We start from the raw sequence: 15,960 nt of genomic DNA on the forward strand, positions 1-15,960 counted from the left end.
GCTACAGATTCCATTCTTAACGATGAGCTCTGAACATCATATCCCAAAGAATAAATTTCACAGGTGTGTAATGGTTCTCCTCTAGATGAGGTCTGATTATCAACTTCGCTTTTCTTTATATTGTTTTCAGTCAAAATTGAGGCATTCGTTTCGGTAGCTTCAAGATTTTTTGATGCAGTAGAATTATTGGCGACATTTTTATAAGACAAACTTTTAGCATCCCCGTTATCAGATCGGTTATCGGCCTTGGAAGCGAACAACAGAGCTGTTCTGTCGTTAGAGACTCCATCATTACGGGTTTCTTCGAATTGATCCTTTGACATGTGAGACAACTTACTGTTCAATCCGTGGTTCTGAACGTTCACACTAGATTCTCTTGCCTTTTCTTCCACAAATTTCTTACTTTTGTCGAGAAATTCATTTTGAAAACTGTCTACTTCCTCTTTAGGTTCCACAGCAAGTAACTTGATCCTGTCTAATTTTTCTTTAACTTGTGCCAATTTCGATATCCTGACTTCAAAATCTTGAAGCGGAGCCGCCTGTGCGTCTTCTATCCAATCGAGAGTGGCGTCGCACAAATGTGTTGTCTCAGATATTTCTCCACTCGATAGTAACCCTTGGACATCGCATAGAGCCGCTTTAACTTCGTAGACCAGGGATTTTAGTTGCGTCTCAGCATCAACGCGATCTTTTTCGTTTTCAACGTCCTTGCGAAATTTGTTAGCTACATCAATCCATTCTTTTATCACACCTGGAGAACAGTAATTTGTGCACATCACCAATCCATCAAGAATTTTGCCATTTACTTCTGCGTGAACCTCAAGTATACCACTTGCGTCGACGCTCACGGCTAAACAACCACGGCCAGCGAGACTGAAAAACTCATTGCTGCGGGAATTGGAAACTTGAAAGGTTTTATTGTTTCCTCCTGTGTTGCAACGTTCATATAAGTTCCGCATGTAAGAAGTTTTGCTGGAGGTAATATTGATATTTCGGGACAACGGGATGCGCTCGAACAAATCGACGAATTCCTTGCTGTTATCGCCACCAAAGGTAGGGAAAGATGTCACGTCTTGGACATCGATCGAAGTCCCAGATTCTTGTCCAATTAATGTCGCAGCCCGTAAGGCGGCGCCCTGGGCCACAGCCTCGTTTTTGTTCACCGTTTGGTCCAACTTTCCCGGACCGAAATATTCCTCGAGGACGGCCCGCACCAGCGGCACGCGTGTTGAACCACCGACCAGCACAACCTTGCTGATTACATCTTTGGTTAATGATACCTGACGGAGAAGATGATCAAATATGCTTGTTACCTCACGGCGGATGGCAAATTCAATGAGTAAATCTAAGTCTTTCCTCTTGACGGTGAGGCTTACGTCTATGCTGAAGAAGAGACACTCAAGCATCAACTGAGTTTCAGGAAAAAAAGTCAGAGTATTCTTAGCTTTTTACACGCAACGCGCAGGCGTTCCAGCTGCTGCTTATCTTATACTCTGTAGTTATGTTTTTCCTGAATTAGAGCTAAACAATGGTCAACCAATGAGTGGTCGATGTTATAGCCACCCAGCTGAGGATTTCCAGCAGCAGCCATGACTTGCACCGTTCCATCCCTCACCTCCATGATGGACACATCCAGCTTGCCCGCCCCAAAATCCACCACCGCGATAACCGCGGGGGTTTTGACGGTACGGTAGTCCGCGAAGGCGACCCCCGCCGCGGTTGTTTCGTTAATCAGCTGAAGAACTTCTATTCCTGCGACTTGCGCGGCGTATTTTACCGCGAGTCGCTGCGCGTTGCCGAACGAAGCCGGTACCGAGATGACCGCGCGGTCCACGGGACAACCCAGAGAGGATTCCGCGATGTCCTTCATCTTCCCGAGCAGTATGGCGGCCACCTGCTCGGGTCTCAGCCTCTGATCACGATTTTTGTACTGGAAGACGTACTTGAATCTATGACCCTTAAGAATTGGTTGAATATGACAAGGAGAATGGCAGTCCTTCACTTCGTCGTAGGTCCTCCCCAGGAAGCTCTTGACGGCGTGCATGGTGTTGGCGCAGTTCACAACGGCCTGGTCCAGGGCATCGCTGCCCACTAGTCGCTGCTGGGAGTTGAAGGCAACACAGGAAGACGTCGTTCTTTGCCCCAACTCGTTCTCCAGGACGTCCACCCGACCGTCGCGCACCGCAGCCACGCAGCATTTGCTCGTCACGAAGTCGATGCCGATCGCCGCAGGTCTCGGCCGGCCGCCCTCCTCCGGCGGTGGCGCGGGGTCCACGGGGGGCATGGAGGCCGGGCTGTCGCCTGCACACGAGATGAAACTAATGAACATAATCGTACAGATAAAATTAAATGACGTATACATTTTAGCGATATCCTTCTGTTTTTAAACTGTAACGATGTGAGCCTCAAGTTTCATTTCTTCGACACGAAAAATTCAGTATGGATTAGATGGAAATGACAACAAGTAAAACGTGAGTAAAAGAGGATTTTTTGCTGCTCGCAGGAGAAATTCTCAGCCTTCACCTCTCACTTGCTTCTAAGTTAGGCGCCTTCGAAAAATTTCATTTTGAATCATTCTCTCGCTTCCGAAATTACGAGCCTAGTCCTGAATTCAGTCATCACTCTCGGTACAAATTAAAGAATAATATTTTCAATAGAGTGATTTTATAATTTAGTAGCTAGTAGATACGAAACCCCGTGCAACTGATAAAATCGAAGTTCTCTTAATAATTTCACTTAGATTGCTTGAATCGCAGATTCACTAGATATTTAAAAGCGAAGAAAACTCCACAATAATTTAGTTCTATTCTATTACTCAAATCTACTGTCTTAGTACCGCACTGCAATTAAGAAATTTCCGCTAACAAGATCAAATGCAAGCTTGTAATCATCGAGACGCCCATATCTCGTGCACCATATCGTCTCGACTGTCTCGGCAACTTTGAGTGTTCAGGGCAGTAGTTTTCAGTCCACAAGTGTCACGAAGCAGCACCTGCGCACCTGTCTGTATTCCTGCGACCTACAGCCATGAGCAGCACCTGCGCACCTGTCTGTATTCCCGCGACCTGCAGACATGAGCAGCACCTGCGCACCTGTCTGTATTCCCGCGACCTGCAGCCATGAGCAGCNTTAATCCGCGGCTGATTGGTGGCTAGGCGGAAATATGCTAGGTGTTCCATTCAGGACCTGTCTCTTATACACATCTAGATGTGTATAAGAGACAGGTTCAGTAGTTTGCAAGAAATTTCTTGATTACTGCGAATTTAAGCACGTATTGCTGTTTAAATCACGAATGAAACTCGCGAACGAAGGCACAATCGAGAAAATTTTCACGAGCTAAACATCACCGTTCGGTAGTTAGGACTGTAAATTCAAAATTTCGTTCGAATCTATTCAGTAATTTGGAAGAAATTCCTTGATCACTGTGAATTCGGCCCGTATTGCAATATAAGTATGGCAAAAACAATTGAAGGCAAAATTCAAAAAATTTTCACGAGCTTTACCTTACCGTTAGGTCATAATGAATACTTGTACCAAGTTTCATCGAGTTAAGTTTATTATTTTGAGAGGTGTTCCTTGATCATTGAATTTGGAAATTGGCCGTGAGACCGGCCGCGAGTCCGGCCGTTAATTTGTCGGAGACGTAAACCCAGGAGAGGTTAAAATAATATAACTCGGTATACTTACTGCAGTGAGTGACAGAGAGCGCATTTTCTCGTCGACGAAAACGTGAAGTCACGGACGGACATACAGGCGGACAGACGGACGGACATGGCGAGCATAATAGTGCATTTTTTCCATAAATGAGTAAATGCGCTAAAAACAGATCTGGGTGAAAAAACCATCGCTGGGAGTCATGTGCTGCACGTGTTGTGTACAAATCGTCAAACAAACGTTCGAACTTCTGACTTCGACTTCGGACAACCGCCCCCTATCGCCCCCCAAACGCCCTCTTCTTCCTTACCGCCCCCCAAAATCTTTCTATCGCCCCTAGGGGGGCGATATCGCCCACTTTGGGAACCACTGGTTTACACTTTACAGGCAAGCGAGCGCTAAGCCGAGGGCGCAGCCGCGCAGGCAACGAAGAGGTCACACAGATTTCGCTGAAAATTTAAATACGTGCTGTATATATCGTAGACGGCTCCATACCCTATTTAGGTGCCAGATTTAAACTAAATCAACTAGGTAAAGTTGGCTCGATATGTCCAATAGGCAATAGGAAAAGTAGAAAATATTACCTGTTTCGTTATCAATGGCTGTGCATCCGATTCATCTTCACGGCCGGACGGCCGACGTAGTAGGAAATTCACCCAAATTGTGATATACTGCAAGCTTGATATGGAACTTTGACATATAGTCCTATCGATTAGAAGTACAAATAAAACTCTACAGTTATAAATATAAATAAAGTTATAAATAATAACTGTGCTGAATTAGTAAAATCCAATTCAAAAAGGGATAACATACCTTAAGTTAGATGTATGGGAGCCGGTTACCGGTAAAGTGTAACTCCAACTCCAAGTCAGCAGAACTCTTGGCCAAGATCGCACAGATCTAGGAGCAAAGGAGAAAGGATCGTTCAACTCGTGTTATTGATGGCAATAAAGTTTTACAGTATAAAAATAACTTACAATATCATGAAATAGTTTTCTTTGCTTTCATAAGTAATAACAAATACAGTGAGATACTAAACCATGATATTTAACTGTCTATTTCTCACCCCGAGTAGCTTCTTCACCTACACTGCCTTGCTGTAATCTCGTTTGATTCAGGGGCGGCCGCGGCAGTGGCTGAACAGCGAACTGCAACGGAACGAATTATTGCCGAGTGTCGCCGTACGTGGGATTCAAAGAAATTCATATTCAGTAGAAATTCATATTCAATAGAAATTCATATTCAGAGCACCATTATATGGGTAAAAATTATCGATGATCAAATATTTTGAATAAAAGTCGGCCTAGCTGCAACCAAGAGAGCTATTTCACCTTCTTGCCTTACCTCTCGGTCAAAAACGCGGCCTGTCTCACGGCCGTGCGCAATAATTCATCGTACATGCAATATCTTCCAAACTACTGAACCGATTTCAATGAAACTTTATATATAGATTCCTGACCACCTAAAGGTGATGTCCACAGGAGGTTAGGAAAAGTCAATGTGGGAACCAATTGTACGATGTTGTTCAGTCGCAATAAACCTATGCCCACTACGGTTGCACATCTCTTGGCACTTTATACGACGACTTCGGTCACATCAATAGGGAGGTGAAGAAATCATCATGTTGATATTTTCTGTGAAGATAGAAGGTTGATTTGCGAGACACAAATCCTGTTGTTGGCTATATTGTTTACAGCGAGCGCATTGGTTGTTATTTTTTGTCAAGAGATTTTCCTGCATTATAAATGTTCATAATAATTGATTGCCGGTCCTCGATAGAGGCTTTTCTGATGGTGCTGTGGTAGCTTCTTATCTCATCTGCAGGAAAATTCTCGAAAGTTTCATAATTACTGCACCTAATACCAAACGGTAACTTAAATTTATAGATAAATTCACTACATTGTACTCGTAGATTGAAGACAGACACATCTCATTATTTTTGTTTCTCGTCACCTGATGTTTCAAGCAATATGATATATTATTTTATTTCAGTATTCAATTTCACATAAGGGATTGATGCTGTTTCATATTAGACTTCCACTACCTAGCTTTAAGATCAGGATTCGCGTACAAGACGAATGTGACTAGAACATGTTTTTCCTTTTTTTTTCATTCTAACAATTCTCATTTAGAAACTTTTAGGTAGGTTGGCAACATTCTCTTACTAATGTTGCAAGGTTCACCAAACAACCAACTCTCAGAATCCTAATTTATTATTCCAGTGAACGTGTTAAAAACCAGCCGTATAATGTTTTAAGTTAGTAGCTGAGTTAGTGAGGCAGACACCTGTACCTACTGACCGAGCAGATTCGTGCGACGAATGAAGTAGGTTCGTGATGCTGACCAGTTTTTGCAATAGAAATACCAGTACCATGACTCAACTTCAAATTTTATCGGTAAATTTGGGGTTTGGTCCAAGCTTCTCGGTTAATTTCAAGCAAGCAATAAATAATATTCCTATGTAATTCACTAACGTATTATCCGCATAAATACCACGAGAATCGCCGGAGCGGTCCGAACAACTAACGTTGACCAAGTGATTTCCTGAAATAATTAGAAGTGCTACACATTCTTCTCTGAAACTAAAACTCTGAAAAACATTTAAAATGTCTCTCTTTTTTACTGCATTCCTATTGTTAATTTTGGAAGCATCGTGAGTGAACGAAGTCTTTGATATTAAGTGAGCAATGTTTTAAACTGCTAGCACCGCAGCCAAAGTCGCTCAGCATGGCGGTATCTGGCAACTCATTTGTTCGATGTCTTCTCGAACGCTTACAGAATACAGACAGAGCGCGTGGTCAGCCTCACCCTGGCCTTAGTTAAAACTATTTCAATATATTATCGGCACGTTTCAGTTAATTGTAATTTAGTTCAGTAAATAATTAAAAGTAGTAAATGTATAATTAGCTAATTGTAAGGAATTCCAATGAATACAAATAACTTCATGTAAACTAAATTGATTTAATTGCTGTGGTAGAGAAGTGGCAGGTTGACTGTGGGCCACACGGGAGGCATGCATCTCCAGTCCAGGGGCGGGGTGCATGGCTGCTCATTAATATTAATACGTAGAACAAAGACTAATTTCCCCAACTTATCAATCTCATCAGTTGGTGGCCGTTGCACGGACTTTGTGTAGTGGGAAATCGTCTGCCATACATGGATTTCCTTGCGCGCTGTCAGTTGTCCCCAACGACGAAGATCAGCGTCAGCGTCTTCAGTGCGCACCTCAGCGGCGCCCGCCACCTCGGCGCGCCTAAGCACCTCCGTAGCCCACCAATCTGCGCGCATAGGCACTTCTCCGAGGCACACTCTCCTGTTTCTTACTTTTCGGGTAAGAACCGAACCCTGTTTCAGGTTCGGTTTTGTGATCGCGTCGTATTTCCCTCGTCTGCGGAATGGACGATGTTTATCCCCCAGACTTCAGTCCATGACCGCGTCATTTGCCGAGTCTAACGAAGTAGACCAGCGTCGTTCAGGTAAGTTTGGTAGATATCATTGATGGTAATTTTTTCGGATTATATTTATAGAACATTCATTATTATTGGTATTAATGTTCATCTGTGCCTTCTGATGCGATCATAATATCATGAAATCACTATTCCACACAATTATTCACACTGGCCGATGTTGGGCGAAACAATATTGCGCGAAAAGAGAAGCAGTGCAAAATAATACATGTACTAAATTAATCAAAGCAAATATTGAAGTTTAAAATTTTCCAATTATTTTACCCCGCAAAATTGATACACTTTATGGTTTTAGGAAAATATTATAACTAAAGTTCACATATTTGAGCAAAAACAACCATTTTTAAACTCTTAAGTCGATAGTTTGATGCGTTAGACAGTGAGAACAATGTCTGTTAAACCATCGTAATCCTAGAAATTAAATTATTTTATTCAGAAGCCGACACCTAACAAGCAAAACGTCCGTTCTTAAAGTGATAAATGAAAGATAAATGAAAAGCAAGCTATATTTAGTAACATGTGAGCGTACCTTTAACGAATAAGTTTTATCAGTAAAATGTAAATTAGACGAGCATTCTTAACGTTTAAAGGGAGGCTCCTGTAGAACACGAATCATAGAACTCCGCTGAAAGTTTACTTCCGGTATTTAAAAAAATTCTGATGAAAGCATACAAGAAGTTTCATCAATATATAATAATGGAGTAAATTGGAACAAACCAATGCCCCAAGCAAAAAACTCATCAAGCTTACGGAATAAAGCCTCTTAAAATAATGCAGACCTTAAAAATAAACAGCATGAAATGCTCACGGCTGCGCCCTGATCCCACACTTCGCCCTCCTTGCCTACGGACGCGTCGATATATTCATGATTATTTCAGTTTATTGCGGTGCACTAATTAAATGCGCAGTAAAATATTCAAAATTGTCTAACGCGTGATGGAGTCTTGAGCTGCCGCTGCCACGTAACAAGCAGCAATTGGACTGCTGCTGCCACGTAACAAGCGGCAATTGGACTGCTGCTGCCACGTAACAAGCAGCAGTTCAGAAGCTGAGGTCGGCCAAGAGTTCAGAGAAAGACTCGTTGAACTGCTGCTCCTTATCATCAAACTCATCCTTGCTTGCGTCGCCGTGAGCCTCCAACCAAACCGCGGCTTCTTCTCACACCTTCTTGATTTTCTCGTAGCCTTTTTGAGATATTTTCTTGTGGCTCTTTTTACGTTAAAGAAGATCCTTCTTCTTCACGATCGTTTCCTCCAAAGAGGCAGAAGCGTCCATTAATGCACGGTGTTTATCCTCCTTTTCTTCGATATCCTTCATCTCGACCATCATCCTCTCGATCTCCTCCTTCTTAAGACGGCCTTTATTGAGGAAGATGGTCACGTGGCCTTCCCCTCCTGTCTTCGTGTCCACGGCGGTCGCGTTCAAAATTCCGTTTTTGTCCAAGGAAAACGTTATCTCAACATTAGGGACACCAACGGGTGCTAATTCGATTCCTTTAACCGTAAACTCTCCCAACAAATTGTTCTTTGATGCAATGGAGTTCTCACCCTCATAAACAGGGAAATCTATGATTTCTTGATAATCAAAGTCGGCAGTCGTGTAATTCTTTCTCGTTATCGTAGCAGGTATTTTGGTATTTCGTTTCATGATGATGTCCATTCTGTCATAAATAAGGCCCACTCCCAAGGACAGAGGAGTTACGTCAGACAGCTGAATGTCTTCAACACTCCGGTCGTTGTTGAGCATGGCTGCCTGAACAGCAGCGCCGTACGCGACAGCTTTATCCGGATTGATGGTCATTTTAATTGCTTTCGTTGGGAATTTATCTTTGAGCATCTTTTGGAGTTTGGGGATCCTGGCCGAGCCGCCGACCAAGACCACTTCATGAATTTCATCGGTTGTCATCCCGGCGTTGGCAATCGCAGTGTCGACGCACTGCAAGGTTTGGTCGAAAATGTCGGCGCAGAGCCACTCGAACCAGTCACGGGTCAAACGCAGTTCCAAATCTTGACCTTGACTCAAGCACTCGATTTGAATTCGACCCCTCACTTGAGAAGACAACTTGATCTTGACTTTTTCGGCAGCTTTTGTGATCTTTGCTAGAGTTTTCGGGTCCTTAGATACATCCAGGCCAGTTATTTTCTTGAATTCCTCGATTATAAATCGAGCAACACGAGAATCCAAGTCCCCTCCTCCAAGCTGGCTGTTTCCTTCAACAGATTTTACTTCGTAATTGCCTTTCTTCATTATCAGGATTGACACATCGAAAGTCCCGCCGCCGAAGTCGAAGATCAGAATGTTGATCTCCTTGGAGACCTTGTTGTCTTCACCGTACGCAATGGCGGCAGCCGTTGGTTCGTTGATGATTTTCAGTACCTGGAGACCAGCGATGGTACCGGCATCGATTGTAGCTTGCCGTTGTGAGTCACTGAAGTACGCAGGCACCGTAATAACAGCTTTCCTCACTTCACATCCCAAATAAGTCTCCGCAATCTTCTTCATTTTGGCCAGCACCATAGCAGAAATCTCTTCGGGAGTGAAAATCTTTTCCGTCCTTTGGTACTGGACGCAGATTTTGGGGTTGTCGTTGTCGTTGACGACGCGGTACGGCCAGTGGGGAACTTTATTCTGCACTGCTTCATCGCTGAACTTGCGTCCAATTAGTCGCTTCATTTCGTATACTGTGTTGACAGGATTCATGGAGCGTTCGTCCTTGGCCGACTCACCAATAAGTCGTTCCTCGTCCGTGAAAGCCACAAACGACGGCGTGAGGCGGTCGCCCTTTTCGTTTGCGATGATGACCACTTGTCCGTACTTGACGACACCCACGCACGAGTTGCTCGTGCCCAAGTCGATGCCGATCGCGTAGTCTTGCTTCGCCGCCATCTCGGGATATTAGCAGCTCGAAAATTGAATTAATCTGCAATTATGAAAAAACATTAGTTTCAGGCGATTTTTAATGCAAATTTTGCGTACATGTCACATTTGTCATTGATTCATGTGTGAAGTTAGCCAAGGTGTGATATATATATATATACCTACCACTTGCATCAGCGCTATTGTAGCACAGCAGTCAGCAGCCGAACATCGGAATAGACAAGACAAGAATTTATTTCAGCAATTTCTGACGATTTTAATATTTTGACCTCAAAATTCTTCATAATACTAGCTCGTATTTTTGATAGAATCGTCAAATATTTATAATATCTTGTCTAAGTAAGTGAGACAGGACAGAGATAGGTATTTGAAACTTTGAAGTTTGGCACTCTGGCCTATTCGGTAGATCGAGAGAAGAGTTTCAAGTTAATCGTTGTGTAGGTATGACTCATGACGATGCAGACAAGGTTATAATAGAATATTGCTTGAATAACCGCAGTTATTGGTCGGAAAATAAAGTGATACTCCAGAATGTTTTTTTTCTGGATTTCTACCTAATTCCTAATCTCCTTGATTTTGAGCCGAAAAAGTTTTCCAATAGTTTCGGTTAGCCTAGCTTAAATTCACTTGCTTTTCTTATCAATCTTGTTATTTCTAACAATTTTTGCGTAAAACAAATGTTTGAATCATTATAGGTAGGCGGGATTGTTTCCAACACAGATGACTGAATCATGAATAGAAATATAATAGCCAATTCACTCCAAATTTTACATCACAATTAAAAAATTACCATTGTGAATCAACAACAGATTAAAATTATTTTCAAGTTTAACACAGCTGAATTAAACAACATGATTGATATAAAAAAGATCGTCATAAATAAGTTCTAATTCATTATACGAAAATAACAATCACTCGGTTATTAGAGCCCAACCTTCGAGTCAGCACATCTAACGAATTCCTCACGACATGTGCACGAAGATCGAATTATCTTCACTGCCCTGAGGTGAGAAATATTATACCCGCATATCCTCAACTTCACCAATGATGATGTATTCTCATAGATGTTTTGTCCATGACATGTCAATTATAGATGGTCCAATAAGAGGGTAAATAATATCAAACCTGAACTCACCCGTGACGCACCTTCCGTTCGAATAACCTCACAAGAATGGCGTTTGCGTTTCAAAATTCAACTGCCTATAATTAATTGGTAGTTGGTAACAGGGAATGCTTTAAATTAATTGGTAGTTGGTAACAGGAAACGCTTTACCGCCACTCATCATAATTCTACTGGCGAGGCTTGTCAGTAAAATTAGCAACAAATCCGATCGTAACTTTTTCAGTACGATTTTTTCATATATCTGGCGGCCTAGTTCCAAACTTCCAGTCTAGATAAATGTAATCTAAGAAAAATTATGTACGGTTTACAGTTAAGTGGTGATCTTTACCAAGCATTTTGAAGATACGGTAATAATCTTCCTTTATATATATATAGATTGGATTAAATGCAGTTAATTTTTAAAGGTCACACTGGTCACACATTATTTGAATTAATACCGTGTTCCAGTCTCCATTGATGATGGCGTATGGCGGGACCTGACAGCGCCCTCGTTCAATGCTGTTCCGAACGAGTTCTTTAACTCAAAGTTCGATGTATCTGTTTCCCATCTCGAAGTGAAGAATTTTTCCGTTGTAATTCTTTCTATTTTCATCTTTACCAGCGAATTTGTTGCAATGATTTCTTTGTAACGATTTGCTTGTCCGTGACGTGTTACAGCCTCATGGGTATATAATAACAGCCCTAGCTCACTCGGTTGCAGCTAGGTCGACTTTTATTGAAAATAATTTATCATTGTTATCTTTTAATCATATAATGGTGCTCTAAATATGAATTTATACTCATATATGACCGTATGAGCATCGAATTTCACGCACGGCGACACTCGGCAATAATTCGTTCTATTGCAGTTCGCTTTCCGCCACTGTCTCCCTGCCGTGCCTGCCTGCTGAATCAAACGAGATTACAGCAAGACAGTGGAGGTGGAGTAGCTACTTGGCTGTGATAAATAGACTTGTAAATATCAGGTTTTAGGATCTGTTATTAATTGTGAGAGAGAAAAAACTATTTTATAATATCGTGAGTTATTTCTTATACTTTAAGAACCCATAAAACACAAGTTAAACGATCCTTTGGTTCCAAACCTGCGCGATCTTGGCCACAGAGTTCACTTCATGTGACTTGAAGTCTACCCTTTACGTGCTCTCATACATCTAACTTAAGGTATGTTATCCCATTGTGAATAGGATTTTACTGATTCAGTACAGTTATTACCTATTGATTATTAGATCTAATGAGTTGTATTTGTACTTTTAATCGATAATATTTGTTCATGTTCGATGTCAAACTCGCAGTATATCATTATCGCAATTTGGGTGAAGACGAAGCTTAGGTACGCAGAACAACTGATAACGAAACAATAAATTAATATTTTCTATGGCGTATTGGACTTATTGAGCCAAATAAATCATGTTTATTTGGCTGACTCTAGCACCTAAATAAGGTATGAAGCCGTCTACATTCTACAATACAATATATATAGCACGTATTCAAATATTCAGCAAAACCTGTGTGAATTCATCGTCTGCGCGGCTGCGCCTTCGGTGTAGCGCTCGCTTGCCTGTAAACGAACGAATATCGACACGAAATTAGGTGCAGTTTAGGCTACGTAGAAGTTAGTAACTTTGGCCATCATTCTGCCGCATCTGGATGATCTGGTTTATACCTGCTCAAGACCCGTTGAATCGTATTGAATTATTACATTTGGTTCTAGCAATTATGAACTATTCTCAGTTTTTCTTATCTATCTGCGTTTGGTTAGCAATATAAGTAATGCTTATAGTCTTCTCTCGTTGCATTTTTTTTTCGTTACTTGAGTGCCCGCTTGTCTATGACTCTATCAGTCTATGAGTCTATGATAGAGTCTATCAGTCTATGAGTCTATGACGCCATCTGATAGAGTCTATGACTCTATCAGATGGCGTCGGTTTATGCCAATTAGGATCCCTAACAATTACACTCGCTGTGCCTGTCTTGTAATGCAAACACAAAGTATGGAACATGAGAGCAGAGTAGCCGGTTGTCCTAGTGCAAGAATTTTGTATGTGATGAGATGAGCTGATTGAAGGCCGAGTAATCTCAAGTTTTAGATGGCACTCGCTTGTGCTGCAGCGGTGTTGCAATAAAATGGAAAGAATAACACAATATATCATAGTGCTGGCGTCAGCTTTGATAAGGCCATGTTTGCCTGTAGTCGATTCTTAACTACCCACTCCCTTGCCATTTACCAAAAAAATTTTCATAACTAGTTGCGAGTTCCGACTCTCGAACCTGTAACTCGCTGATCCAATCTTGCTGATCTTAACTGCAAGTTTCACAACATACAAATTGTCTATTTCAAGAAAAGACTCTACCATTTACTTAGTAAAATATGGCAAAAAATATCGTTTAGTGTGCTCACGAAATAGTAATAATCGGGTCAGGCTTTCGTGCGTTAGTTTATTGTAAATATAAATTTTCCTACTAATAGAAAACTACAGTCTCTTCGGATTTGCCCGTTCAATATTCACCAACAATGGATAAATTATATAAATTTGCATTTCATTGACGATTGTTGACTCTTTGTTATTATTCAACTTATTCCTAACTGCTTATTCGTCAAGTCATTCCTGACTACTTGATTTGGCAGATTTCAACGAAATAAGCAAAATCCACACGATGACAATTGTGTACATTTATTTTTATTGTTAATCTCCCTGACTGAAATTATAATATGAGAGTTTAAGATGTGTGTAGATTATAGAGTCAGGCATTTATTTGGATACGCTTCTTATTTATTGCTTCTTTTTTCTTCATCGGGAAAAGTGGTTTTGAAAGGTAAGCTTAACTGTGCTGGGAGGTAGCAAGTAATTCTGTCTGAATATTTTGCGCAATTGTGCAGCATCCTAATCTGTTAACCCTTGTCCTACACTTTTTGGCGCTGTCCTGTACGGAAAGCATTTAATTTGGATAATATTCGTGGAAATATGCTGCTGGAATAAATGCAATTTATTGTGAATATAAAGAAGAACGAGGCAAAGCTGTTCGAGACACTTGATAAATTATCAAATTGTGATTTTATGAAGTTGCAGCTTATTATGTTTCTTAGAAATTTATGACATGGTTGCATACAATTATAAATGTTTGAAGTAAAATAATAATCTAAATAATCATATGCTACTATTACAGACTTGACTACTTGGTAAGTGATCGGCACTTCTTATAATTTCTTCCATTTCAAGGAGCGCAACATTTAGTTTAGTTTGAGATCAAGAGAAAGAGATGGCAGACAGGCACGCAGGTGCTGCTCATGGCTGCAGGTCGCGGGAATACAGACAGGTGCGCAGGTGCTGCTCATGGCTACAGGTCGCGGGAATACAGACAGGTGCGCTGCAGGTGCTGCTCATGGCTGCAGGTCGCGGGAATACAGACAGGTGCGCAGGTGCTGCTTCGTGACACTTGTGGACTGAAAACTGCGGTTCTGAACACTCAAAGTTGCCGAGACAGTTGAGTGGTGCACGAGATATGAGCGTCTCGACCGCTCAAAATGGCCAGGACGAGACGAGACTCAGTCGGCGATACACGAGCGCAATGACGGGATGCGGTGTTCAGTCAGCGACTTGAGAAAGATGATTGCTAGCTTGCATTTGATCTTGTTAGCTGAAATTTCTGAATTGCAGTGCGGTACTAAGACAGTATATTTGAGGGATCGAACTTCGGTTTTATCAGCTACAAGGGTTTCATTACTACTTGCTAAGTTATAAAACCACTGTATTGAAAATACTATTCTCAAAGTTGTACCGAGTTTGATGGCTGAATTTGGGACTAGGCTCGTAATTTCGAAAGTGAGAGAATAATTTAAAAATGAAATTTTTCGAAGGCGCCTAATTTTGAAGCAAGTGAGAGGTGAAGGTTGAGAATTTCTTCTGCGAACAGCAAATAATCCTCTTTTACTCACGTTTTAATTGTTATTTGCATGTAATCCATACTGAATTTTTCGTGTTAAATGACAAAATTTCACGCTCAAATCGTTCCAGTTCAAAAACAAATGGAAATCGCTAAAATGTATACGTCATTTATTTTTATCTGCGATTATGTTCATTAGTTTCATCTCATGTGCAGGCGACAGCCCGGTCTCCATGCCCCCCGTGGACCCCGCGCCACCGCCGGAGGGGGGCGGCCGGCCGAGACCTGCGGCGATCGGCATCGACTTCGGGACGAGCAAATGCTGCGTGGCTGCGGTGCGCGACGGTCGGGTGGACGTCCTGGAGAACGAGTTGGGGCAAAAGACGACGCCTTTCTGTGTTGCCTTCAACTCCCAGCAGCGACTAGTGGGCAGCGATGCCCTGGACCAGGCCGTTGTGAACTGCGCCAACACCGTGCACGCCGTCAAGAGCTTCCTGGGGAGGACCTACGAAGAAGTGAAGGATATGTCTTCTCTCTGCGGAATTGAGAAAAATTACTACGATAATGAATGCCAGTACGTCGTCCAGTACAAAAATTTCGTACGAAGGTTGAGACCAGAGCAGGTGGCCGCCATGCTGCTCGGGAAGATGAAGGACATCGCGGAATCCTCTCTGGGTTGTCCCGTGGACCGCGCAGACCCCGGAACCTCTGGACCTCTTCTCGTGGACCCCGGAATCCTCTCGGCAACGCGCAGCGACTCGCGGTAAAATACGCCGCGCAAGTCGCAGGACTTGAAGTTCTTGAGCTGATCAACGAAACAACCGCGGCGGGGGTCGCCTTCGTGGACAACCGCACCGTCAAAACCCCCGCGGTTATCGCGGTGGTGGATTTCGGGGCGGGCAAGCTGGATGTGTCCATCATGAAGGTGAGGGATGGATCGGTACAAGTCATGGCTGC

General features: G+C 42.3%; 2 protein-coding genes across 2 annotated transcripts; both read right to left on the bottom strand.

Moving 5' to 3' along the window:
• Nucleotides 1–4: 4 nt before the first annotated feature.
• Nucleotides 5–4,537, bottom strand: LOC125178396 (putative heat shock 70 kDa protein 7). The gene is made up of 2 exons (XM_047882043.1): nt 4,468–4,537; nt 5–2,301 (listed from the first exon to the last, which is right to left on the bottom strand). Exon 2 carries the CDS (start codon nt 2,282–2,284, stop codon nt 1,487–1,489), a length of 798 nt encoding a protein of 265 aa, XP_047737999.1. The 5' UTR covers nt 2,285–2,301; nt 4,468–4,537; the 3' UTR covers nt 5–1,486.
• Nucleotides 4,538–7,613: 3,076 nt separating this feature from the next.
• Nucleotides 7,614–11,161, bottom strand: LOC108681969 (heat shock cognate 71 kDa protein-like). The gene is made up of 2 exons (XM_018171054.2): nt 11,134–11,161; nt 7,614–10,041 (listed from the first exon to the last, which is right to left on the bottom strand). Exon 2 carries the CDS (start codon nt 10,005–10,007, stop codon nt 8,340–8,342), a length of 1,668 nt encoding a protein of 555 aa, XP_018026543.1. The 5' UTR covers nt 10,008–10,041; nt 11,134–11,161; the 3' UTR covers nt 7,614–8,339.
• Nucleotides 11,162–15,960: the final 4,799 nt, after the last annotated feature.

Source organism: Hyalella azteca, unplaced genomic scaffold, assembly GCF_000764305.2.
Source record: "Hyalella azteca isolate HAZT.00-mixed unplaced genomic scaffold, Hazt_2.0.2 contig9543, whole genome shotgun sequence".
In the NCBI taxonomy this organism is placed as follows: Eukaryota; Metazoa; Arthropoda; class Malacostraca; order Amphipoda; family Hyalellidae; genus Hyalella; species Hyalella azteca.